This window comes from Rhinopithecus bieti, unplaced genomic scaffold (assembly GCF_001698545.2).
Source record: "Rhinopithecus bieti isolate Rb0 unplaced genomic scaffold, ASM169854v2 scaffold_27321, whole genome shotgun sequence".
Classification (NCBI taxonomy): Eukaryota; Metazoa; Chordata; class Mammalia; order Primates; family Cercopithecidae; genus Rhinopithecus; species Rhinopithecus bieti.
Genome location: NW_016812353.1, coordinates 447,362 through 472,236, shown reverse-complemented (window position 1 = coordinate 472,236; position 24,875 = coordinate 447,362). Strand labels below are relative to the sequence as shown.

The following is a 24,875-nucleotide window of genomic DNA, read 5'->3' as shown; positions in this document are numbered from 1 at the left end:
TACTCTAGGGAAAATTTGCAATTTTAGTAGAATTAATTTGTTTCAGAAAATTCTGATGATAAAAAAATAGATGACAGGATTTATATCAGAAAATTAGTTTTCCTTGTTAAAACAAGCCAAGCTACAGAAAATTGTCTTAGAATAGAAACATTCCCAGATTAAGAAATGTACACATTTACATGGTATTCCCTAGACTAATTGGGGCTGTATACTATTTTCTTTATATATGCTATCATCATAAAGTGCTTTCTATAAACTGATTAATGAGTAAGTCTTGACACATAATTTTTTCAATAAGTACATCTGATTTATAAACCTAAATACATCATTAATCACCAAAACTTTACAAATGACTGTAGTTCCACCTTCTCATCATACAGATGAAGAAACTGAGGCCCAGAGAAATTAAGTGAAAAAATCATCCAGGTTCTAAATCTGTTTCCAAGTTTCTTTAGATTGAGTATGTTCTGCTTTATTTTTATGCCCATTTAACAAATGAAAAGAACAGGCTAGGTACAAGGTTTTCAGATTTTCACATTAATTAGTCTCAAATGCTTTGTCAGTTTGTTTACCAACAACACTTTTCAGGTTTGTAACATTTCTGCCGATTAACTTGCAGGAAAAAGGAAAAGCAAAACAATCTGTGGACACTTGTCATATGCTTGTTGCAAGTGTGCTACTGTACTCACAACATCCACTGGAGGGAAGCAAACACTAGATTTTGAGCCTTACCTGCATTGGTGTTTCACTTCCTTGTCGAAAGTCTTCAATTTGCTGCTGTTGCCAAGGAGCTAAACTGTAAGAATCCTCTGTATTTCTACCTTCCAAAGGATTTGTCCGCAGCTGCTCTGTAAGCCACATCTGAGTCCTTACGGAAGGCTGAATGGGAACTCCACCTACTGCCTGCTGACCAAGCAATAAATATTTTGGAGGTTCAAAAGCCTCTGAGCTTGTCATAATGGGCTTGCTTTCAGGTAAGGCACTATAGGTCATGTCTACAGTCTGTCTCCTAAGAGTTGAGGAAGAGGCTCTAAAGTCCTCCTTGCTACAGCTCTCAAATTTATATTTGCAGTCCAGAGTTGATGACCGTTTTTTATTTATTTCCTTGTCCTCTAACTTAAGCATCTCCATACTATCATGTAAACAGCTAGGCCCAACTGTCCTCAGTTGTGATGTTAAAGCCTTAGCCCTCCCTATCTTCTCCAAACCATTCCTTGACTCTTCTCTGCATACAGTGCCACCCTGGCCACAGTTATCCGGGGCAGTGAGTTTGGATAAAGATGACCATTTCCGAAGTGGCCGGAAGTCCTTCATGTCTAGTGAAGAGTCCTGCTCCCCCCTACTGTGGTTTCCCAATGTTTGCACGAGGCTTGTACTCCATTTTGAGCCATCTGGTGTCAAGGACTCCCTAAGTTTGGAAATTGAAGCGCTGGAATTAGACGGCATCACATGGGCAGTAGGAAGAGTAATCAATGATTGACTAGGTTTAAAAGATAATGTGCCACTTGAAGTTGAATGATCTGGAAAGAAAAAAGATGGTCAAATTAGTTAAAATTAACAGACAAAAGAGAATGAGGCAAAATGCAAAATGCCAAAAGAAAAATCTGAACCTGGTTTCATACCATGAGCTTTTTTTTTTTTTGAGACGCAGTTTTAGCTCGTCGCCCAGGCTGGAGTGCAGTGGCAAGATCTCAGCCCACTGCAACCTCCGCCTCCTGAGTTCAAGCGATTCTCCTGCCTCAGCCTCCCAAGTAGCTGGGATTCCGGGCGCCCACCAGCACGCCCAGCTAATTTTTTGTATTTTTAGTAGAGATGGGGCTTTGCCATGTTGGGCAGGCTGGTCTCCAACTCCTGACCTAAGGTGATCTGCCCGCCTCAACCTCCCAAAGTGCTGGGATTACAGGCATGAGTCACCGTGCCCAGTCCAGCACAAGCTTTTCAAAAAGACTTCCTCAAAATGAGTAAATTACTATTATCCTTTTACCCGAAACAAGTCAACATACTTTCAAATTGGATTTTCCAAATATGGATACATAATAAAGTATACAGCCTTTTATCATCTACTGTACTTACAGGTGAAAAGTTATTTAAAATAGGTTTATATTTACCTAATTAAAGTATTGTATCTTTAAAAGGAAAAATCCAACTCCTTACTGAGAGGTCTTATTCATAATCCAGCAATGAAGTCTCAGACACAACTTTGTCGGAAAATGGTATTTTCAGTGTCTTTCCTGAACTGTGAAAATCTATGCCAGATCTGAACATTTTAGAACCTCCCCAAACTCTAATTGAAATGAGAAATATGAGTAAAGGTGCTCCTTCAATAATGAAAAATAGTCCCAAAGGGTTCACTTCCAGTATCATTTAATGGCATATATATATGTGTGTGTGTATACATATGTATGAATATATGTGTGTATATATATATTTATATTCACCCAAGCTAGAACCTTAGAGTCTACTTTGATTCCTTTCTCTTTATATTTACTAAATCCCCAAGTTGTATATTTTTACCTCCAAAATAGCTGAATTTCTATTACCTTAGGTCAGGCCCTCACATCACACTCTTCTATACAAATGAATAGTTTCAATAGACTAAATGAAAGGCTGAAAGATAAATAAGGGTTTAAATACTCAATAAATTCACCATCAAGTGCCATGTTATCATCATATATATCAAATTAAAACCAAAGACTATACTTTTATAATCAAGGGATATCTAGAAAGGGGGTAGCAATTTAAATTGGTGTGTGGGGAGGAAGTGAGTGATGGAGACCTTTGCAATTTATTCTGTATCTCCCCACACTGATCGACTCTTACACCAGAAGATACTTATTACTTGTATTCTCTTAAAAGTGTCTTATGGAAAAATTTATGTTGATAAAGTTGTAAGAAAATTCAGATTAAACGAACCAGGTAGACCAACTCAAAAAATAAAATTCCAGTGGGTCTTGGCACAGATTTTGTTAACTTGGACATGAAAAGGGAAAAACATTACAAATGAAGGAATATGAGCAAAAGCATTGTAGGGGATATCATATTCAAGACTGCCTATCAGCTTCTAAAGAAACTTCCTGCATTCAGGAAAATTCTCACATTACTGACTCCATCCCTCCCAAAATATATTTCAGACCTCAAAATCCCAGTATACCCTGCAACTACGATGCAGACATTCAGAGGCAGCAGCACAAAACTGCGGTTTTGGAAGTAAGTCACATGATAAAATGGACTCGGTGTGGAGCTACCATTTTTGGGTGGTATAGGCAACAGCAGAGGCATCACCTTTCCACAACAGCAGTGACAGACGTGGCCCCACAGTGGCTGCAGAATCAAAATTTCTATCCCACTGGCAGCAGCTAGGCAGCTTGGTGACAGAAGACTGACAGTTCTCATATATGACTTGAGGTATATTATTTGGAAGCTTATCCTTAAGACTGGTTCTCCAACCTTCCTAAAAATTCCTTCAGGAAGCACCAAATATCCTTAAGTAAATTTCCTATGTGCTCAACCAGCCTGTAAACAACTTCTGCTAATTGAAAACACTAAATTATCCAATCATGAAGCCAAAAGAATGTGGCTGTATAAGAAGAAAAATAAATCCATGTATCTACAGTATGGAGTTAAAAGTACCAAGGAAAGTTGTCAAGGTAACGGATAGGTAAAGGTGAAGCAGAATTACACACATCTTCAAATGCTCTGTAAGTAAAGAGCCTGGCCTTCATTCAGCATGAAACATGGTATCACTGAGTTTCCAAACAAGGGAGTGAATGATATGATCAAAATTGTATTTAAAATGACTGATTATTCTGACAGCAGAGTCGCCAATGGATTAAAGCAAAACAACTGGCAAACACAGTGATTAACAGACTATTCTGGTAATCAGGAGAACAAGAAAATAAAGGGGAATATGCTACTGAGGGTTGGTTCTAAATAGAAATAGGACATCCCCAAAAGTTTATGGAACATTTGTATTCACATATTATAGCATTATATATATCTTACATATATTTTTATTAATATTACTAAGGGAGTACTTATACTAAAATAATCAGAGCCTCTAAAAGATATCTTAAAAAAATAAAAAATTAGTCTTGTATCAAGTTGCAGATAAAAATACAGAGCAAAGGTTAAGTAAAACAGTTTTGATTTCATAGAGTAAAATATAGGGCTGGGTGCAGTGGCTCACGCCTGTAATTCCAGCAATTTGGAAGGCCAAGGCAGGTAGATTACTTAGAGGTCAGGAGTTCAAGAACACCTTCACCAACAATAATGAAACTCTATCTCTACTGAAAATACAAAACTTAGCCAGGTGTGGTGGCGGGCGCCTGTAAATCCCAGCTACACGGGAGGTTGTGGCAAGAGAATGGCTTGAACCTGGAGGTTCAAAGTTCCTGGAGATGGAGATTGCAGTAAGCAGAGATCATGCCACTGCACTGCAGCCTGGGTGACAAAGCTAGACTCTGTCTCAAAAAAAAAAAAAAAAAGTAAAATATAGAGCCTTTTTAGATTCAAATTCTGGCTCTATCACTCAGTAGTTATGCGTGCTCAAACATGTTATTTAACAGTTACCTCCTCCATAAAATGGAGATGACAACAGTGAGAATTAAACCAAAACACATAAAATATATAGAAGAATTCCTGGCAGAAAGCAAAATGTTATTATTATGTCATTTAAAAGCTACAAGTAAATGTGAATTTCAATGTAACAAACAAAGGATAAATACCCATACATATAAAGAGCTCCAACAAATCAACAACAACAACAACAACAACAAAAAGCCCTAGCAACTCAATTTTAAAATAGGCCAAAAAAAAAAAAATCAATAAGCAAATCAACAAACAAGAAACACAACTAGAGAATATATATATATTTTAAAAAATCCTCAAACTCACTAATAGTAAAGGTACATTATCATACTCAGAAAACTATTAAAGGCTGCAAATATACTACAGTGATGGGAACGTAAACTGTTATAGTCTTTGGAAAAAGAGAGGCAATATGTACATATCACTGTTTAAAATATGAATACACATACGTGAACACACATATGTAGATATGTAGAAATGTGCAGAGAAAAGATCCGAAAGAATACACACAAAACTTAATAAACAAAGGTAACCTCTACATAGTGGAAAGGGGGCAAAAGGAGAAAACTACTTCCACATTTTACTTTATACAATGTCTTATTTTAATTGTTTTCCAAGGAATATAACTTGACCATGGGGTCAAACTTCTGCACAGGTATTCTGTTGTTCTGTGACCTCGAAGAGTTTAAAATACTTCTAAAGTATGAATAATATAAATAGGTAATTTTCTCACTTTTCATGTCACAGCGGAATACTGTAAGACCCAGTTTGGCTGCTTCTTGTATCCAATAATGTGCTACTTTCCAACCTGACTTTACTAACTCAGTACTTTCCAAATGCAAAGAAAAATCAGCAATGAGTGAAAAATCAATTTCACATCAGACTAGTGTTTATTCCCTAAATCTGAAAGCAGTTGATATATGCTGTCCATGGACTATTATACTGAATATAGCATTTATTCCTAAAATTCCCTTATTTCAAATTCTCAAATCTTAGCATTAAAAAAGTTGCCTGAGAGCTGATGCCCTACTCCAAGAGATTATGATCCAGTAAAAGTAGAGAAGGGCCTAGGAAATACCACTTCAAATAAGTGATTCTGCTGCTTCATTTACTATAACATCATTCCATATGGGTCTGATTCCAGTTCTGAAGTCTTTAAGCTTAAATATCCCAAGTTCAACCATAATCAGTATCTAAGTTCTAGTGTAAAATCTGATTAACTGTGACATTCAGAATTCATTACTGTCAAAACTAAGGATCAAAGCTCTGTCTACTGACATGCATATGCACATAAACACACATGCACATATAACACATAAATGAAAAAAGAATATTTGAAAGAATTAAATATTTAGTATTTATAAGAGAATTAAACATAATAATTAAAATTTTAAAATTAAATATTTAAGAATACATGAACAAAGAATTAAATATTTTCCCCCAGTATGAGTATCTAGGTGGGAAAGGGGTCATCATTATATCTTAGACAGAAATGAGTCCAGAAAATGTTAACTTTAACAATTTCAACACTTAAAAATGTTATTTTGCCCTAAGGAAACACAGTTAATTAGAGGTAGATATAATGCAATTCCTAATGTGCTTGATTAGGCTACCTAATTGTAGCCACAAATCCCAAATGCAAGTTATTACTACAGTATCTAGCCCACATCTAAGTTACAACAGTGATATCTGAAACCAACAGAAGGTAGTCCTTTTAAAAACTCAAGAATGTGGTTTACAGCTTTGACAGTAGGCACAGATGAGCTAATGGTTTCAGACAGATTTAAGTTTTAAAGGCCAGAATATAAGAAAGGGACATTGCTATAACCTGATAATGCAAGTGAGTTATATTTAAGACAAAATATTTCTCAATTCCAGACAAAAACTCAATCTTCTGTTTCACTGTCATGTTATTCTCATCTGGTATTAAATGAAAACATTGACTCTATCTTCTCTTATATACAGAGATGGTGTCTCTCTCACTCTCTCTCTGCTCTATCCTTCTGGTAGTAATAAAGAATTAAATGCCAAAAAAGACCACTCCCTCCCACCCTCCAGATCTATATTATAGCAATAAATCATGAGTCTTCACAGTTTAAAAAATAATCATTAAACTATACAACCCTGTATCAAAACATTGATTTAAAATAACATTTTCATATATTTATCAGTCAACATAAAATATTATAACAAATATTTTATTTTTAAAAAACTTTTTTATTTAACCACAAAGGCAATTTTGTTTTGTTTGAGACAGAGTTTCACTCTTGTTGCCCAGGCGGGAGTGCAAAGGCACGATCTCAGCTCACCACAACCTCTGCCTCCCAAGTTCAAGCGATTCTCCTGCCTCAGCCTCCTGTGTAGCTAGGATTACAGGCATGCACCACCACACCTGGTAACCTTGTATTTTTAGTGGAGACGGGGTTTCTCCATGTCGGTCAGGCTGGTCTCGAACTCCCAACCTCATGTGATCTACCCACCTTGGCCTCCCAAAGTGCTGGGATTACAGGCATGAGCCACCACTCCCAGCCCAGGCAATAATTTTTATACAACACAATGAGTTTTTTCTCTTCCTGCTAATGCCATGATCATACCATGTTACGTAGAAAAGAAAAAAGAAAACAAAACATTTTATGCTACATGTAACCCATTCTTTAAAAAAAAAAAAAAAAAAATGACTGTATTCCCAGCACTTTGGGAGGCCAAAGTTGCCAGGTCACGAGGTCAAAAGATCAAGACCATCCTGACCAACATCGTGAAACCCTGTCTCTACTTTAAAACAAAAAAAAAAATTAGTGGGGTGTCGTGGTGGTCGCCTGTAGTCCCAGCTACTTGGGAGGCTGAGACAGGAGATTCACTTGAATCCGGGAGGCAGAGGTTGCAGTGAGCCGAGATCGTGCCATTGCACTCCAATCTGGAGACAGAGCAAGACTGTGTCTCAAATAAATAAATAAACAGTTCAAAGTATTCTCCATATTTTTAGGTAAATATATTTTAATATTCTAAACCACACACTGCTAGGAACGGGGCTATATAATTAGTCATCTGAAGAGTCTCTTAGGAATGTATTATGTACAAGGCATTATGCTATGTAGAAAAGACAATACAAATATATTAATCTCAATAAAAATATGAGGCCGGGCATGGTGGCTCATGCCTGTAATCCCAGCACTTTGGGAGGCCAAGGCGGGCGGATCACCTGAGGTCAGGAGTTAAGAGACCAGACTGGCTAACATGGTAAAACACATTTCTACTAAAAATAAAAAAAAATGGGCCGGGAGCGGTGGCTCAAGCCTGTAATCCCAGCACTTTGGGAGGCCGAGACGGGCGGATCACGAGGTCAGGAGTTCGAGACCATCCTGGCTAACACGGTGAAACCCCATCTCTACTAAAAAATACAAAAAGCTAGCCAGGCAAGGTGGCTGGCGCCTGTAGTCCCAGCTACTCGGGAGGCTGAGGCAGGAGAATGGCATAAACCCGGGAGGCGGAGCTTGCAGTGAGCTGAGATCCGGCCACTGCACTCCAGCCCGGGTGACAGAGCGAGACTCCGTCTCAAAATAAATAAATAAATAAATAAAAATAAAAATAAAAAAATAAAAAAATTAGCCAGGCATAGTGGCGTGCGCCTGTAATCTCAGCTACTAGGGAGGCTGAGGCAGGAGAATCACTTGAACCCAGGAGGCTGAGGTTGCAGTGAGCCGAGATTGCGCCACTGCACTCCAGCCTGGGTAACAAGAGCGATACTCCATCTGAAAAAAAAAAAAAATACAAATCAGATCTTCCGCTAAGGGCTTACAATTTCACAGCTGCAGAGCAGGACTAAAGCTTATGATGAAACAAAACATCAGACAATGAGAAGCGGTGAACCATGGAGAAAGGGCAAACTATTCACAAAACAACTATCAACGATAGTCAACTTCTCAACAGCAACAATGGAATCCAGAACACAGTGGACTAATATCTTCAAAGAGTGGAGTAAACAACTGACATCCAAAAACTGTTTTTGCAGGGAAACTAAACTGCCTTTCCCGATAGAAAAATATATTTTCAGCTAAGCAAAAACAGAATTTGCAGACTCACTGAAAGAACTGCTAAAGTTCCTTGAGTTTATTTCAGAATAAAGAATAATGAATTCTGAGTTGAAAAAAGGAAGAGCAAAGAGAGAAATGGTAAACTTGTGATTAAAAGTCTAAAAAAACAGTAACAATAAAATCAGTATCCAACATGTGGGTAAAATAAAAAATATATATACTTAGCAACCATGACATATAACTCACAACAGGGGTGGCTGGCATTCCAACATTTTATAGTCCTCGTATTTACCAGAAGAGAATAAAGATTCTGATTACCATTATAGATAGATAGTCAAGTTATGGGTATATATTATAAATCTCTACATTAAAAACCAGAAGATAAATAGAGATGGTGTATGGTGGGTAGTCACAGGCAAAAGAATAAAGTTAGACCCCTATTTCATAGTACCCATGAATATTAATTCAAATGAATCAATAGCCCTAAATGTAACAGCTAAAACTACAAAACTCTTAGAAGAAACTAAATAAAATTCATAGAAGAAATCTTCACGACCTTGAGTTAGGCAATAGTTTCTTAGGTACAACACCAAAAGCCCAAGAAACAAAAGAAAATAAAGTTAGACTTCACCAAAATTTAAAAATTTTTTGTTGCAAATAATATCATCAAGAAAGTTAAAAGACAACTCACATAAATGGGAGAAAATTGTAGCAAATCCTGTATCTGATAGGTACTTTTATATAATATTACATAAAGAACCCTTAAACTCTGTAATAGAAACACAAATGACCCAATTTAAAAATGGGCATAAATTATGAGTAGACATTTATCCACAGAGTATATGCAAATGGCCTTATTTACAAAGCACATGAAAAGAGGCTCAACATCATTTGTCATCAGAGAAATGCAAATCAAAGCCACAATGATATTAAAGTGCCTTATTAAAACACACACACACACACACACACACAATGAGATACCCCCTCATATCCATTAGGACGGCTAGACTCAAAATGACAGATAAATGTTGGCAAGGATGTGGAGAAACTGGAACCCTCATATGCTCCTGGTAGGAATGTAAAATGGTTCAGCCCCTTAGGAAACAATCTGGTAGTTCCTCAGAAAGTTAAACACAGAGTTACCATATGACCCAGCAATTCCACTCCTAGGTGTATACCCAAGAGAAATGTAAACATATGTTCACACAAAAACATATACAAGAATATTCATAGAGGCACTATTTTTAAGAACAAAAAGGTAGAAATAATCCAAAATTCCATCAACCAATGAGCAGATAAGTAAAATGTGGGATTACCCATATAATGGTATATTATTTTGCAATAAAATGAAGTACTGATACATGCTACAGTTCACACCTGTAATCCCAGCACTTTGGGAGGCCAAGGCAGCCAGATCACATGAGGTTGGGAGTTCGAGATCAGCCTGACCAACATGGAGAAACCTCCATCTCTATTAAAAATACAAAATCAGCCAGGCATGGTTAGCACATGCTTGTAATCCCAGCTACCTGGGAGGCTGAGGCAGGAGAACCGCTTGAACCCAGTGGCAGAGGTTGTAGAGAGCCCAGATAGCGCCATTACACTCCAGCGTGGGCAACAAGAGTGAAACTCCATCTCAAAAGAAAAAAAAAAAAAAAAAACGAAAACGTTAAGCTGTGTGAAAGAAGTTAGTAACAAAGGACCACATAATAGATTATTCCATTTATGTGAAATGACTAGAAAAAAGAAATCTATAGAGACAGAAAGATTAGTGGTTGCTTAGGTCTGGGAGTAGCAGCTAATGGGTTTCTTTTAGGGGCAGGATGAAAATGTTCTAAACTCAAATCATAGTAATGGCATAATTCTGAGAACACATTGAAAAACATAAAATTGTATACTTTAAATGGGCGAACTATATGGTACATTAATTGCATCAAAATAAAGCTAACTTTTTAAAAGGTAGTGTATAGGCCGGGCGCGGTGGCTCAAGCCTGTAATCCCAGCACTTTGGGAGGCCGAGACGGGCGGATCATGAGGTCAGGAGATCGAGACCATCCTGGCTAACACGGTGAAACCCCGTCTCTACTAAAATACAAAAAACTAGCCGGGCGAGGTGGCGGGCGCCTGTAGTCCCAGCTACTCGGGAGGCTGAGGCAGGAGAATGGCGTAAACCCGGGAGGTGGAGTTTGCAGTGAGCTGAGATCTGGCCACTGCACTCCAGCCTGGGCGACAGAGCGAGACTCCGTCTCCAAAAAAAAAAAAAGGTAGTGTATAACTTCTAATAGACAAAAGAAATGGCATAAAGAAGAGTCAACCAAAAGAAGGCAAGATAGAAAAAACTTGAGAAAGGCAGAATAGAAAACACACAATATGGTGATAAATACATGAAAAAAATGCATGAACATATAACAATCATCACAGGAAGTGAAAGGCCATTAAAAGACAAGCATTGCCCAAATATTTTTAATCCAGCTAAATGTATACAAGAGGCACACCTAAAATAATTAAATCCTATTTTGGTATTATGGTATCTGCATAGAGTCTAATTACAAGAAATAATCACACAAAAATAATTGTCAAGAACATTAGGAGAACTATACCTCAGGTATCTGTATCATGAAAAGCATGCTTTCCTGTGCTTTTATTTGTTATATCTCGATAATGAGACACTTTTGTTTGTTTCCACATAGGCAAGTGATTGACCTATTCTTTCAGCAACTGTACATAACAGCAATAGTATGCAAGTCTGTGTAAATCTTGGTTCTCATTTTATGATCTAACCACAATTACAAATAACCTTGTTTTCTTCACTATTTTATATTTTCATATTTGTATCTTGAGAAGCTATTTCAAATCTTCAGACAGAAAAAAATTATTTATTTAAAATAATTATAGGAATATACCAAGTCCTTTTTGTACACTGTCTCTTAGCAACCATTAATAACAAACTAAGAAATTTATTCTTATATGCTTTTATAAAACAAGATGAAAAGCTGGTGTTAAGGACAATAAGTTCTTCTTCAAAGCTCCCTTGGTCTCTTGCTCTGTATGCAGCCCTTCCTGCTCCATTTGTAATAAGCTCTACTCCATCTGTAATAAGCTCATGTTCCTCAGCTCAATCTGTAACTAACAAACCTCTTACTCTGTAAACAACTCTTTGTCGGCCCAGACATGTCCAAACGTTCCTTGAACTTGTTCTGTAGGCAATTCTTCCCACCTTAGCAACAGTCTCTCCCTCCCTTCCTCTCTTAGCAAATTGCATGCTCACCATAGTTTGAAAGTTTAAGTCTTAGCCAATCAGGTTAGATTGTTTGGTCCAACCCCAGCCAATGGGGAAAGGACACAGAAACAGGAACTGCCTTAGGGATAAAAACCCTTCTCTCCTTTGTTCCAATGTGCTCTTGTGATCATTACTGAGGCTGGCACCACCCTTCTGCAGAAGTAAATTGCCTTGCTAAGAAATCGTTTTGCCTGAGAGATGGTTCTTCTTTGCAGCACGGAGCTGAAGAAGAAGAACCCGCCCGGGATACCATTCTGCTACAGGGAAGAGTCTCCAGTCACCTCTCATGAGAAGCGTCCTGCTGCCTCACTGCAGTGGCCTCAGGGATAGGGAATTGGAACCTACCTGGCGTGAAGAATAAACCCAGACTCTCAGCAACACAAGAAGAAAAAGCCTACAGTACAGATACCACGGTGACGAGGTAACTCTGTGCACAGATCAAGGTAAGAAAAGCCGGGGGGCAGGCAGCAAAGTACTTCCTTGGTGTTGAGGACATCCTGGAGGTTGAAAGTGTGTGAATGAGACACAGTTAAGTGCGAAGCGAGTGTGGAGTCCGAATCCATGGTTCTGTGGTCACCTGATACGGCTTAGGGTAGCTTTTCTGTCGAGGGTTTATACTGACCTAAATTCCTACCAGGGAAGTGGCCAGAGGACGAAGCGAAAGCAAAGGCCTGCAAGAAACCTCCAATTGGCGGGGTGGGGGGGTGAGCCTCCAGGGAAAAGGTGCAAGAAATCTCTAGTAAAGAGAGGTTGAGTCCCACACACACTCAGGAAACTCGGGTTGAGCCCCTAGAGAAAGGGTGCAAGAAATTTCTATTAGGAGAGGTTGAGCTCCACTGACTCAGGAAAACTCAGGAAGCACCTAAAACTTTCAGGATGGGAAATACCCCAGACAAGGCAGGGAATAAAAAAGAAAAGACAGACAATATAATTCCCTCTGATAGTTCTGTAGGTCTCATGTTAAAATATTGGAGAGATAATGAAAGCACCAAACATAAAAAGAAGCAACAAATAATAAAATATTTTTGCTTTATTTAAACCAAAGAACCTATTCTCAAGCCTTCAGTTTTCTGGCCAAGGTTTGAGTCCAGTGAGGACTGGATTTCTCAACTTTTAATAGAATATGTCAATGACAATAGTCCTGTTTCCCAGGAAGAAATAAATTATGCCCTGTGTTGGCGGCAGGTGCCTGTCATCCTATATCCCCTAAAAACTACAGAAGACAAGCCAGAAACTATTTACCCTTTAGATCACCTTCCCCTGCCAAACACCTCTAACTTCCCTCCCCTTCAAGCAAATGCAAAAAAAATTAGGAGATGAAGAAAACCCAGAAGGAAAGTGGGTATTACCAGATGGAAGGGAAATGTTGTCTAAACCTCGACAGAAATATTGTCTCAGCTTCATCAAGGAACTCATTGGGGTCCTCAAGCTGTATGTGATGCAGTCCTTAGAGTCTATGGGTGCATAGGAATACACACTTTCGCTAGGTAAGTAGTGGACAGTTGCACGGTGTGCAGAAAAACTAATGAGCGAACCCTAAAAAAATCAACCTCCCGGGAGAAGAAATCCAGGGTTAAGGCCATGCCAGAGTCTAAGTTGACTATACTGAAATGCCTCCAGTAGGCCACCTCAAGTATTTACTAGTAATAGTAGACCACCTTACCCACTGGGTAGAAGCGCTCCCCTTCCCAAGGACAACAGCCAGTAGTGTAGTCAAAGCCCTCTTAGAACATATACCCAGGCACTAGAAATAAAATAGGAATATCATACTCCCTGGAACCTGTCCTCATCAGGGAAAGTAGGGAAAAAAATGAATCAAACTCTAAAAAAATCACCTAACCAAATTAATTCTGGAAACCTGATTACCATGGACAAGTTGTCTTCCTATTGCCTTACCAAGAATCCAAACTGCCCTCCTCAAAAAGACCTTGGTCTGTCTGTCTCTTTCCTCCTTCAGGACTCAAGGCCTCCTAGCGAGATTACGTCCTTGTCAAAGGTTGGAAAGAGGGAAAGCTCAAATCCACCTGGGAAGTACCTTACCTGGTGTTCCTAATAACTGAAATAGCAGTCCAGAAAGCCGAAAAAGGGTGAACCCACCACACTCGAGTGAAGAAGGCTCCACCTCTGGCAAAGTCATGGACCATCACTCCAGGACCAACAGCCTCAAAAGTAACATTCAAACGGGTTTGTCTTTTTCTCCTCCCCTTAGCTACTCAAGGATATCTTATTGTTAATGTAACTATGCTTGTCTAGTCTTACCTTGTGGAGATCTCCAAAGTCAAAGACAGTTAGCTTGTGCAGAAAAGTACTTCTGCCCCTCTGGGGAAAGAGTTAATATTCCCATGTCTTGTGTATGGTGCGAATTCTCAGAGGAAGAGTTAGGCAATTGGGGGTTATGTTCTCAGTGGGCAGATGTCCTATGGACTACTAAACATCAGGGTTGGACCTCCTCACAGGGTTGCACTGCCCTAAAACCATACCTACACTTCACCAAAGGGGCCACCCCCCTGTGACTGTCAATCTAATCATTGCAACCCAGTACTTACCCATTGTAAAAATTAAAGATTTAAAGCCAACCGTAGCCATTGAAACACGGTACCAAGATGCAAATGTTTGGCTGGAATGGGTTAAATATTCCATCTGTACACTAAACAAAAGCAAATGTTATGCTTTTGCGACAGGTAGGCCAGAAACCCAAATTGTCCCCTTTCCACTTGGATGATCCTCTTACCAACTGGGCATTAACTGTACGGTAGCCCTCTTCCAAAATCCCACGGCCTGGGACAATAAGGCATGTCAAACCCTCTTGCTGCTATTCCCAGAAGTGAAAAGCCCTGCAGGTCGACCCGAGGGCTATCCAACCTCCTACTACAAATATCAATTTCATCTCACGTCTCTCACAGCAAGGGGAAAACTTGGCATTCCTTGGGAGTCTAACGGGATGCAGTGAATCTAAGCCTTTTCAAGAGCTAACCAATCAGTCTGCCCTTGTTCATCCCCTAGCGGATGTATGGTGGTACCGCAGTAGACCACTACTAGGTACTCTGCCAAGTAACTGGAGCAGCACTTGTGCTCTAATCCAATCGGCAATCCCTTTCACTCTGGCATTTCATCAACCAAGCAAAAAGGACAATCGTGAAAAAAGAAGTACCCCCCACAGGTCCTTTGACCCTCACATTTATATAGATGTCACTGGAGTTCCACAAGGGGTGCCAAATGAATTTAAAGCCCAAAAGCAAATAGCTGAAGGATTTGAATCTATATTGTTCTTGTGGGTAACTATAAAGAAAAATGTAAACTGGATAAATTACATTTACCATAATCAACAGCAGTTTGTCAGTTATACTAGGGATGCCATTAAAGGAACAGCTGAACAATTAGGCTTCACCAGCCAGATGGCCTGGGAAAAGAGAATAGCCCTGAACATAATATTAGCTTAAAAAGGTGGGGTCTGTGTCATAATTGGGGCCCAATGCTTTTATCACTAACAACACAGCACCCAATGGAACAATTACAAAAGCCTTACAGAGCCCTATCACCCTAGCAAATGAATTAGCCAAAAATTCTAGAATAGAATTCTATAATTCTTCTCTAGTCTCATGGAAAAAAATGGTTTAGAAAATGGAAAGGATTCATAACCTTTACTCCCCTTGCAATTGTTACAGGTGTACTCATTCTTGTAGGTTGCTGCATCATAGCTTGTATTTGTGGATTAGTGCAAAGGCTTATAGAAAAAGCCCTCACCAAAACCCCTCTCGATTCTCCTCTACCCTACTCAAATAAGTTCCTACTCCTAAACGAACAAGAAGAACAACAAATCTAAAATATGTTAAACAAATTTGAAGGGGAAGAACTATAAAATCAAGAGGGTGAAATTGTTAAGGACAGTAAGTTCCTCTTCAAAGTTCCCTTGGTCTCTTGCTCTGTACACAGCCCTTTCTGCTTGATCTGTAATGAGCGCTTGTTCCTCAGCTTAATCTGTAACTAGCAAACCTGTCACTCTGTGAACAACTCTGTTGAACCCATACATGTCGAAACACGCCTTGAACTTGTTCTGTAGGCAACTCCTCCCACCGTAGCAACAGACAGTCTCTCCCTCACCTCCTCTCTTAGCAAACTGTGTGTTCACCATATTTAGAAAGGTTTAAGTCTTAGCCAGTGGGGTTAATTTAGATTGTTTGGTCCAACCGCAGCCAATGGGGAAAGGACACAGAAACAGGAACTGTGTTAGGAATAAAAACCCTTCTCTCCTTTGTTAGGTGTGCTCTTGTGAGCATGACTGATGCAGGCAGCACCCTTCTGTAGAAGTAAATTGCCTTGCTGAGAAAACTTCTTGCCTGAGTGCTACTTCTTCTTTGCGGCACCAAGCACTTCTTTCTAACATTGGTTTTTTGTTTGAGTTTTTTTTGAGACAAAGTCTCCCTCTCTCACCCAGGCTGGTGTGCAATGGTGCAATCTTGGCTCACTGTAGCCTCAACCTCCTGAGCTCAAGAAATACTCCCATCTCAGCCCCCCAAGTAGCTGGGACTACAGGCATGTGCCACAACACCTGCCTAGAATTTGTATTTATTGTGGAGACATGGTTTCACCATGATACTCAGGCTGGTCTTGAACTCTTAGGCTCAAGCAATCTGCCCGCCTTGGCTTCCCATGGTGCTGGGATTACAGGTGTGAGCCACCATGCCTGGCTGAAAAGCTGTTTTTTAAAAAAAACAAAAAAACAGGCATTCTGATCTCTAGCCAGATTACTACCAATTTAAAGAACAATTTGATGTATGGCTCAAAGAGGTCAACAATGAAAAGTAAAATATTTTCCAATTCAGTCAAGGGGCAGGGGTGGGCAGGAAGCTGGTCAGGAAAAAAAAAGCTCCTTTTTATTTACCAAAAAAAAAAAAAATAGAATTTTTTTCTTGCCTGCCTTTTAAAATGTCATTCAACTCTACTATTTTCTGGACATCTCACACTAGTTTCAATTTAAGATTAAGTCTCATCAGGCAGTTGACCTGTAGAGAGCCGTAAGTGTTACTTCTCTCCTACAAAAAGTTTTACAAATCAAACTATATGTAAGTTTGAATGTAAGTTTTGAAAACATAAAGTTTCTTAGAAATAAAACTATTACTTTATGATAGGACAGATAATAAGTGATAATCTTGTCCTTAATCTACCTGCACTGTTTGGAGAGCTATGGAGTCAATAATCTCCCTATGTTATAGGAGTTATTAAGAAATTATTTTAGGCAGATAGAGAAGACAAGGGGTCCTTGGCAAACTTTTTTTCTCTTAAGGCAGCTCCAGATATGTTTCTTGCATCACAGAAAAATGATTTGAAGGGCGGACCAGCAAGCTTTGATAAGCAAATGCCAGCCATTAGAAAATGGGTCCACTCAATATGGCGATATCCACTTTCTTCTTGTCACTACAAGTGCCTAGCATCGTGGCCACCCCCACATCTCCCCAGGTTTGTAGAACATCATGGTGCCCTGCATTTGCATATTAAAAGGTTAGGGTGGGAGGGCCAGATTTTTGTGGGTTACATGAATGACATGCCTGGTCAACCCAATCTCCTGAGCCCTAAGGAAATCAGACACCAGCTCCTCCAGCCTCCTAAACTGGCTGTTTTCTGCTGTACTCAAGGTTCCCTCTCTCAGCTTGGAGCCCCCCCTCCCTCTATCTCTGTATGGGGGAGCCTCTTCCTTCTTTCTCGCCAATTTATTAAACTCTCTCTGTTCCTTAAAACCACTTCACGTATATCCATGTCGTTTTATTTAAACCAGCATGAGAAAAGGACCCTGGTGTTGCTCTCCAGTCATCAGAGTCATATCATTTCGGTGCACTGGCCGGGAATCCGAGGTACAACATTCATTAGAGTGGTGATTATAAAAGTGAGCTTAAAATCTGTTCTATCATTCCAAGGTGCTCTTGGCCTCTATTTTAAAATCAAATCAAATCAATCAAAAGGCATCCATCTGCTGGTTAGACACATTTATCGTTGGCTGCCGTTCTAAAGACTCAGATGTGAGGCTTGCTGGTAAGAACATGGAGAACCCCCCAATACCCACAGGTCATTGGGAATGTTAGCCATATTTCTAACCAGTTTCCTTTCATGGGGAGACCTCGCCATTGCGCAAGGCTGGAAAAAGTTCTGAGGCAACTGAGCATATCTGGGCAGGGCACACCCTGGTGTGATTCAAAGGCCTCTGGACTAGACCCAGCGTCCAACAGCCCATTTCAGGTGCTGGCAGAGAATCCTCAGCTATTCAGTCACGAAACTTTCCTTCCTTTTCTATCCACGGTCTCTTACTCTCTCTGTGTGTGTCGACTGTGTGGGAATTTAGTAACTGGGAGTTTAACTGTGGAATGCAATTGCAATCTTCTAGAACAGAGGGTTCCTCCCAGATAGTGAGCGTTTCTCTCTCAGCCCCTTGGTCTGGAGAGCACATGGCATTTCCAGGTCTCTCTACCACTTGTGTGAGGAGCACATAGTATTTCTGAGCCAACAGTGCCACCGAGTGGAATCAAAAATCCTCTACGAGGCACTTTTTTTTTTTCAATGCTAACACCGCAGCTTCCTTTTGCACTGCTAGAAATCAGGCTCTAAGTCTCTTACAGGAATGGGAAAATTCTGCTTTCAACAGTTAGGAATTAAATGTCTTCCATAGCCAAATTTTAGTCTCAATATTGTTCCATCAGCAGGAAAACGGCCATTTGGTTCCTACATTTCTTTAAGTCACCTTTTCTGTCTCCAGCTGAGACAGTACTTAATTAGTAAGGGGATTTTAAGTCCAGAAGTTAACTAGAACCATTTTTCTAAGGGTAAACGCTTTAACCCAGGCCATAATAGCAGGATATAGAGTTGAATCTGGCATAATCCTTGGGGCCTTGCCCAATTACACAGTTTTCCCTGAGATCCCTTTTTTTTTTTTTTTTTAGGGAGGCACACAGGTCACACAAGTCTAGGAGGTCAAAGCGAAATAATAAGCAGAGGACTAGGACTAGTTGGGTGAGTGTGACTAGGCCTCAAAAGTCTAGTTTCTCTGGTGCCACGGCTTGGAGGGTCACACCTACAGCCACGGGCGGCACATTTAACTGGGTGCCGGGACCCAGGAACCAGGGAGGGAAAATAGAGGAATGCCCCCTACTGTTTTCTTCTCCACCCTGAGTCATACACCAAAAGGAAACTAAAAGGACACTTTTATTCTCACTTCTCTGTCTAGATGGGCAACAGATCGTCTTCAGCATGCACTCCTCTGGAATGTATTTTAAACCACTGGGACTCCTTCAACGCTGAGACTTTGAGGAAAAAGTGACTCATATTCTATAGCACAAGGGAATGGCCTTCTTACTATCTTGGGGACAGACAAACTCGGCCTGCCGGGGGGAGCCTTGATTTTAATATTATCCAACAGTTAGATCTTTTCTCCAAACAGAAGGGCAAATGGACTGAGATCCCCTATGTATAGACTTTCTTTGCCCTGTGAAACAGCCCAGACCTTTACAAGTTCTGTACAACCAACCCAGTTCTTTTAGCAGCCACAGGGAATAGTTCCCCAGAGCTAAAGCAGGTTCTAGAGGAGCAATCTGAGACAGCTATTGAATGTCCCAATCCTTCCAGTCCGCCTCTAATCATACTATCAGCTCCTCCAGGTCCACTATCTCCAGTATATCCCACTCTCCCCGCTTCACTCTTACCTCTGTAGGAAATGCCTGACAGGAATGGTGCCATGAGGGTTCAAGTTCCCTTCTCATTACAGGACCTTACGCAGATAAACAGAGACTTGGCCCAATTTTCTGATGACCCCAATAGGTATACAGAAATTTTTCAAAATTTAACTCAGGTGTTTGATCTCACATGGAGGGATGTTATGTTGCTGCTAAGTCAGACCCTCACTGGGGCTGAAAAGCCGGCAGAGTTCCACAGGCAGCAGAAAAATATGCATATGAGCAACATGCCTCCTACAGCAGACCAAGGAGAAAAAGAGGAGACAAAGAAAGTAAGGAATAAGTGGAAACTCCACTCCCACTAGGAAGGGAAGCAATTCTGGCAGATAACCCTGATTGGAACCCCAATAACTCAGGAAATGAATAGAAAAGGAAGCACTTCTTAAGGTCCATATTAGAGAGCCTATGGAAAACCAGGGCCAAACCTCTCGATTACTCTATCTATGATAGATCAAAACCAGATGAGAATCCCACAGCCTTTATGGAAAGGCTAAGGAGAGGCACTAATAAAACACACCTCTTTATCCTGATTCAGTCGAGAGACAGTTAATCCTGAAGGACAAGTTTATTACACAGTCAGCTCCCAATATTGGAAAGAAACTACAGAAACAAGCTATAGGACCAGATAGCACCCTAGAGAACCTCCTGAGAATAACCACTTCAGTCTTTTACAGTAGGGATCAGGAGGAGGTCCAAGAAAAGGAGAGGAAATACAAGTGAAGAAGAGGCTCTATTAGTAGCGTTGCAAGCTTGTAAAGTTCAGGATCCCTGAGGTGCATCCACTAGCTGTTATCAATGTGGCAAGTCAGGGCATTTTAAGAAGGAATGCCCAGGCAGCAAGACGAAGCCACCTCGACCCTGTCCAGCCTGTGGCGGAGACCACTGGAGATGGATCTGCCCCCAGAGGCAGAGGTCATTGGGTTCAGAACCGGTCTCACAGATGGTCCAGTAGGACTGACAGGTCCCAGGGCTTAAACCCCCGGCTCCAGCGACTCAGACTGCCATTACAGCACAGGAGCCCTGAGGGATTCTGGAAATTGAAAGAAGGAAGGTAGATCTCCTTCTGGATACTGGAGCCAGTCTCTTTCTCCTCCTCTCTAATTCAGGCCCCACCTCTTCCCAGAGCACTAGCATAAGGGGTGTATCAGGAAAAACTCTAACCTGATATTTTTCTCAACCCCTTTTGCAGATGGGGAGACTTACTATTTAAACATGCCTTTTAAATCATGCCTGAAAGTCCCACTCCTTTATTAGGTAGATACATTCTAGCTTGCATGGGCTCCTGCAGCATCTTTACTGCCCCAGGACAAACTCTGTCTCCACCTGATGGAAGCTAACATTAATTTGGAAGTGTGGGCAACTTAAGGAAGAATAGGTTGAGCTATAACTGCTAGGCCAGTCCAGATCTATCTTAAGGATATCTTCTTTTCCTAACCAGAGATATTATCCCAAAGGCCAGAGGCTAGGAAAGGGCTAGAAGCCATTATTAATAACCTAAAGATGCAGGGCCTCCTCAAACCCTGTAACAGCCCCTGCAACACCCTAATATTAGGAACGCAGAAACCCAATGGGGAATGGAGCCTAGTTCAGGACCTTTGCCTCATTAATGGAGCTGTAGTTCCAACCCATCCAGTGGTCCCTAATCCCTATACCCTGTTAACTCAAATACCTGAGGGAACTAAATGGTTTACAGTCCTAGATTTCAAGGATGCCTTCTACTATACACCATTACACCTGACTCTCAATACCTGTTTGCCTTTGAATATCCCTCCAGCCAGACCGCCCAGTTAACATGGACGGTGCTGCCTCAGGGATTTTGAAATAGTCCTTACCTGTTTCGACAGGCACTGTCACAAGACCTCTCTGAGTTCTCTCATCCTTAAGTTAAGGTCTTGCAATATGTTGATGATATTCTGCTCTGTGCCCCAACAGAGGATGCTTTTCAGGAAGGCAATGAAGCTCTTCTCAACTTCTTAGCTAATAGAGAATATAAGGTTTCAAAATCCAAGGCCCAGCTCTGCAAAACCTCAGTGAAGTATACCTAGGCCTAGTGCTGTCTGAGGGGACCAGAGCATTAGGGAAGGAGAGGGTTAAGACTGTTTCTTCCTTTCCCTCCCCAAAACCCTCAAGCAACTTAGAGGATTTGGGGGCATTATAGGATTTTGTAGACTATGGATACCTGAGTACAGTGAAATAGCCTGTCCATTATATAACCTCATAAAAGAAACTTATATAACCTCATAAAAGAAACTCAGGGAGCTAAAACTCATCTTTTAACCTGGGAACCTGAAGCTCAAACCTTGACCAGCTGAAGCAAGCCTTGCTTAAGGCACCAGCTTTCACCCTTCCTATAGGGAAGGCCTTCAATCTGTATGTATGAGAAAAGAACGGAATGGCCCTGGGAGTATTAACACAGGCCCGGGTCAACAGCCAGTGTGGGTTGCCTAAGTAAGGAACTTGAGTTGGTGGCTAAAGGATGGCCAGCATGCCTCCCAGCCATTGCCTCAGTGGCTCTTTTGGTCCCAGAAGCCTCTAAATTAACCCTGGAAAATGATTTATTTATGCCACACCTAATGTGGCAGGACTACTGCGCTCTAGGGGGAGCCTTTGGCTAACAGATAGCTGACTTCTTAAATATCAGGCCCTGCTGTTAAAGGGTTCCAACATCCAATTAAAGACCTGTTCTCACCTAAATCCAGCCGCCTTCCACCAGGAAGAAACTGGGGAATCTGGGCATGACTGTGAACAAATCATAGTAGAGACCTATGCAGCCAGGGAAGATCTCAAGGAAACTCCCCTAGAGAACCCAGACTGGACCCTGTTGACAGATGGGAGCTCTTTTGTAGAACAAGGGATCTGTAAGGCAGGACACACAGTAGTCACTCTACATGACATCACTGAAAGTGCGTCACTCCCTCCAGGCACAAGCGCTCAATTAGCTGAGCTAATCGCTCTTACAAGAACAACTGAATTAAGCAAAGGAAAGGTAGCTAATATTTACACTAACTCCAAATATGCCTTCCTGGTTCTCCCTGCTTATGCTGCCATTTGGAACGAAAGGCATTTTCTTACCACCAATGGATCTCCTATAAAGTATCACAGGTTATCATCCTCAGTTTTCCTTCCATGAGAAACAGCAGTGATGCAATGTAGGAGACATCAAACGGGAACAGATGAGATAGCCAAAGGAAATAGATTAGCTGATCAGGTAGCCAAGTCAGCGGCAAGGAAGGCTCAAGACAACACACTTCAAACCCCTCTAATCTGGGAAGGCTCCGTAAAAGAATTAAACCACAGTACTCACCCACAGAAATAGGATGGGCCACTTCTCGAGGGTATACATTTCAGCCCTCAGGATGGCTACAGTCGCAAGACAGCAAACTCCACGTGCCAGCCTCCAGCCAATGGAAAGTCCTTAAAGTGCTTCACCAAGATTTTCACTTGGGAAATGATAAAACTCATCAATATGCCCAGAGATTGTTTTCAGGAGAGAACTTACTAAAAACAATCAAGCAAGTTGTTAATGCTTGTGAAGTCTGTCTTAAAAATAATCCCCTGAACAGGCGACTCCTTCCTGCTCAAACCCAAAGAACAGAAAGATACCCAAGGGAGGAGTGGCTGATAAACTTCACCCACATGCCAAAGACAAAGAGCATTCAATACCTGCTGTATGGGTAGATACCATCAGTAACCGGGTAGAAGCATTTCCATGTCGTACAGAAAAAGCCTCTGAGGTGATAAAAGCGTTAATGAAATAACTCCCTGCTTTCATCTAAGTACCTACAAAGTGACAATGGGCCCTCATTTAAGGCAGCTGTCACACAAGGGGTCTCAAAAGCACTAGGCATAGAATATCATCTCCATTGGGCTTGGAGACCCTAATCCTCAGGAAAGGTAGAGAAAACTAATGATATTATCAAGAGACACCTCAGAAAATTGTCCCAAGAAACTCACCTTCCTTGGGTCACTCTTCCTCCCATGGCCTTACTACAAGTAAGATATACCCCTTCAAAATCAGGTCTTCGCCTTTTTGAGATGCTGTATGGACACCCTTTCCTTACCAATGATTTTTCTATTAGATAGGGAAACCTCTGAGCTAGTTAAGCATGTAACCTCTCTGGCTCACTTTCAGCAGGAATTAGCACAATTAGCGAAAGCCCAATCCCAGGAAATTGGACCACCTCTATTTAACCCGGGAGATTTGGTACTGGTAAAGGTTCTCCCTTCTCTCTCTCCCTCCCTAAGCCCAACCTAGGAAGGGCTGTAATTACACTGTTCTTCTTCCAGCTCACCCAACAATAAAAGGTACAGGAATCAACCGACTCATAGATACATCACACTCAAATCAAAGCCTGGAGAGCTGAGGGAGCAACCCCCGACAGCCCAGAGGAACATGCTGAATAGCAATGTGAAAAAACAGAAGATCTTAAGCTGAAAATCACAAAAAATAAGTAACTGAATGAGAACTCATCATCTTATTCAGTCTCACCCCTACCTCAACAAATACGTTTTGTCATTTCTACCTCTCCTTTTGAGTCAAATATCAGAACTTCTTTCTGGTGGAAATTGTTTACTACTACTCCTTGCAGGAATTGCTATACTCACTCTGCTATTTGCAGTAGAACTATATACTGCAGCACCCCCAGGGTGGAATGTCAGAGAGAGAATCTCAATTACTATAGCATTTGGCTTAATTATTAACCTCACAGCAGGAATAACGGTTACTAACAGGAAGTAAACATGAGAGTTTTACTATCACTAAATCTGTTATGACTTTTTATTGGACTTCATAATACATCGCACCATTTAGCTCCTACAATATCTGCCATGGCCCATCTGTACAACAAGACTAATTGTCGGGTCTGTCCTAAGTGGTTCGCTCAGTTCAGTGACACTAAGGAAACTTACAGTTACCCGAAACTCAGCATCTTAGGATTCCCTTTGTTGGCTTTACCTTTAATGCTTAAAGACTTACCAGGCATAAATGGGACATGGTATGGGAACACTTTCAATTGGGTGACTAACTCTTCCCGGGAGAACACTTTGCCCCAGCATCAAAGAACTTTCTCCCAAAGATAAGCTTCACACCCTCAGGCCTGGAAAAGTTGACTGAGTAATAGAAAATGCCTCCCTCTGCTTTAAAAGTAGTGGAGAAGGATCATACTTGGGAGATCTCAGATATTTTAACATCACACTTGTAATTGCTGATAGTTCAAAGATTTGAGGAGAGTGCAACAAGGGTGATCTACAAGGATAAAA

The 24,875-nt window shown here is 40.8% G+C and overlaps 1 protein-coding gene and 2 long non-coding RNA genes across 10 annotated transcripts in view; 2 read left to right on the top strand and 1 right to left on the bottom strand.

Annotated features, from left to right (window-relative positions):
* CEP85L (centrosomal protein 85L) overlaps positions 1-24,875 on the bottom strand; it is a 248,283-nt gene that overhangs the window by 103,044 nt on the left and 120,364 nt on the right. For all 7 annotated transcript variants that reach the window (XM_017895947.1, XM_017895948.1, XM_017895949.1 and 4 more), the window contains one exon: positions 733-1,520. In XM_017895947.1, the coding sequence (XP_017751436.1) occupies positions 733-1,520 (788 nt within the window). The remainder of the gene's footprint in view (positions 1-732; positions 1,521-24,875) is intronic.
* LOC108544717 (uncharacterized) lies at positions 885-14,076 on the top strand. Of its 2 annotated transcripts, none has more exons than XR_001889940.1 (3): positions 885-974; positions 12,114-12,341; positions 13,856-14,076. It is a non-coding gene; the product is annotated as an uncharacterized LOC108544717 (long non-coding RNA). The 2 variants fall into 2 exon arrangements; XR_001889941.1 differs by lacking the exon at positions 885-974 and adding an exon at positions 3,131-3,207.
* LOC108544718 (uncharacterized) lies at positions 17,203-20,028 on the top strand. Its single transcript, XR_001889942.1, has 4 exons — positions 17,203-17,355; positions 17,672-17,747; positions 18,828-18,897; positions 19,112-20,028. It is a non-coding gene; the product is annotated as an uncharacterized LOC108544718 (long non-coding RNA).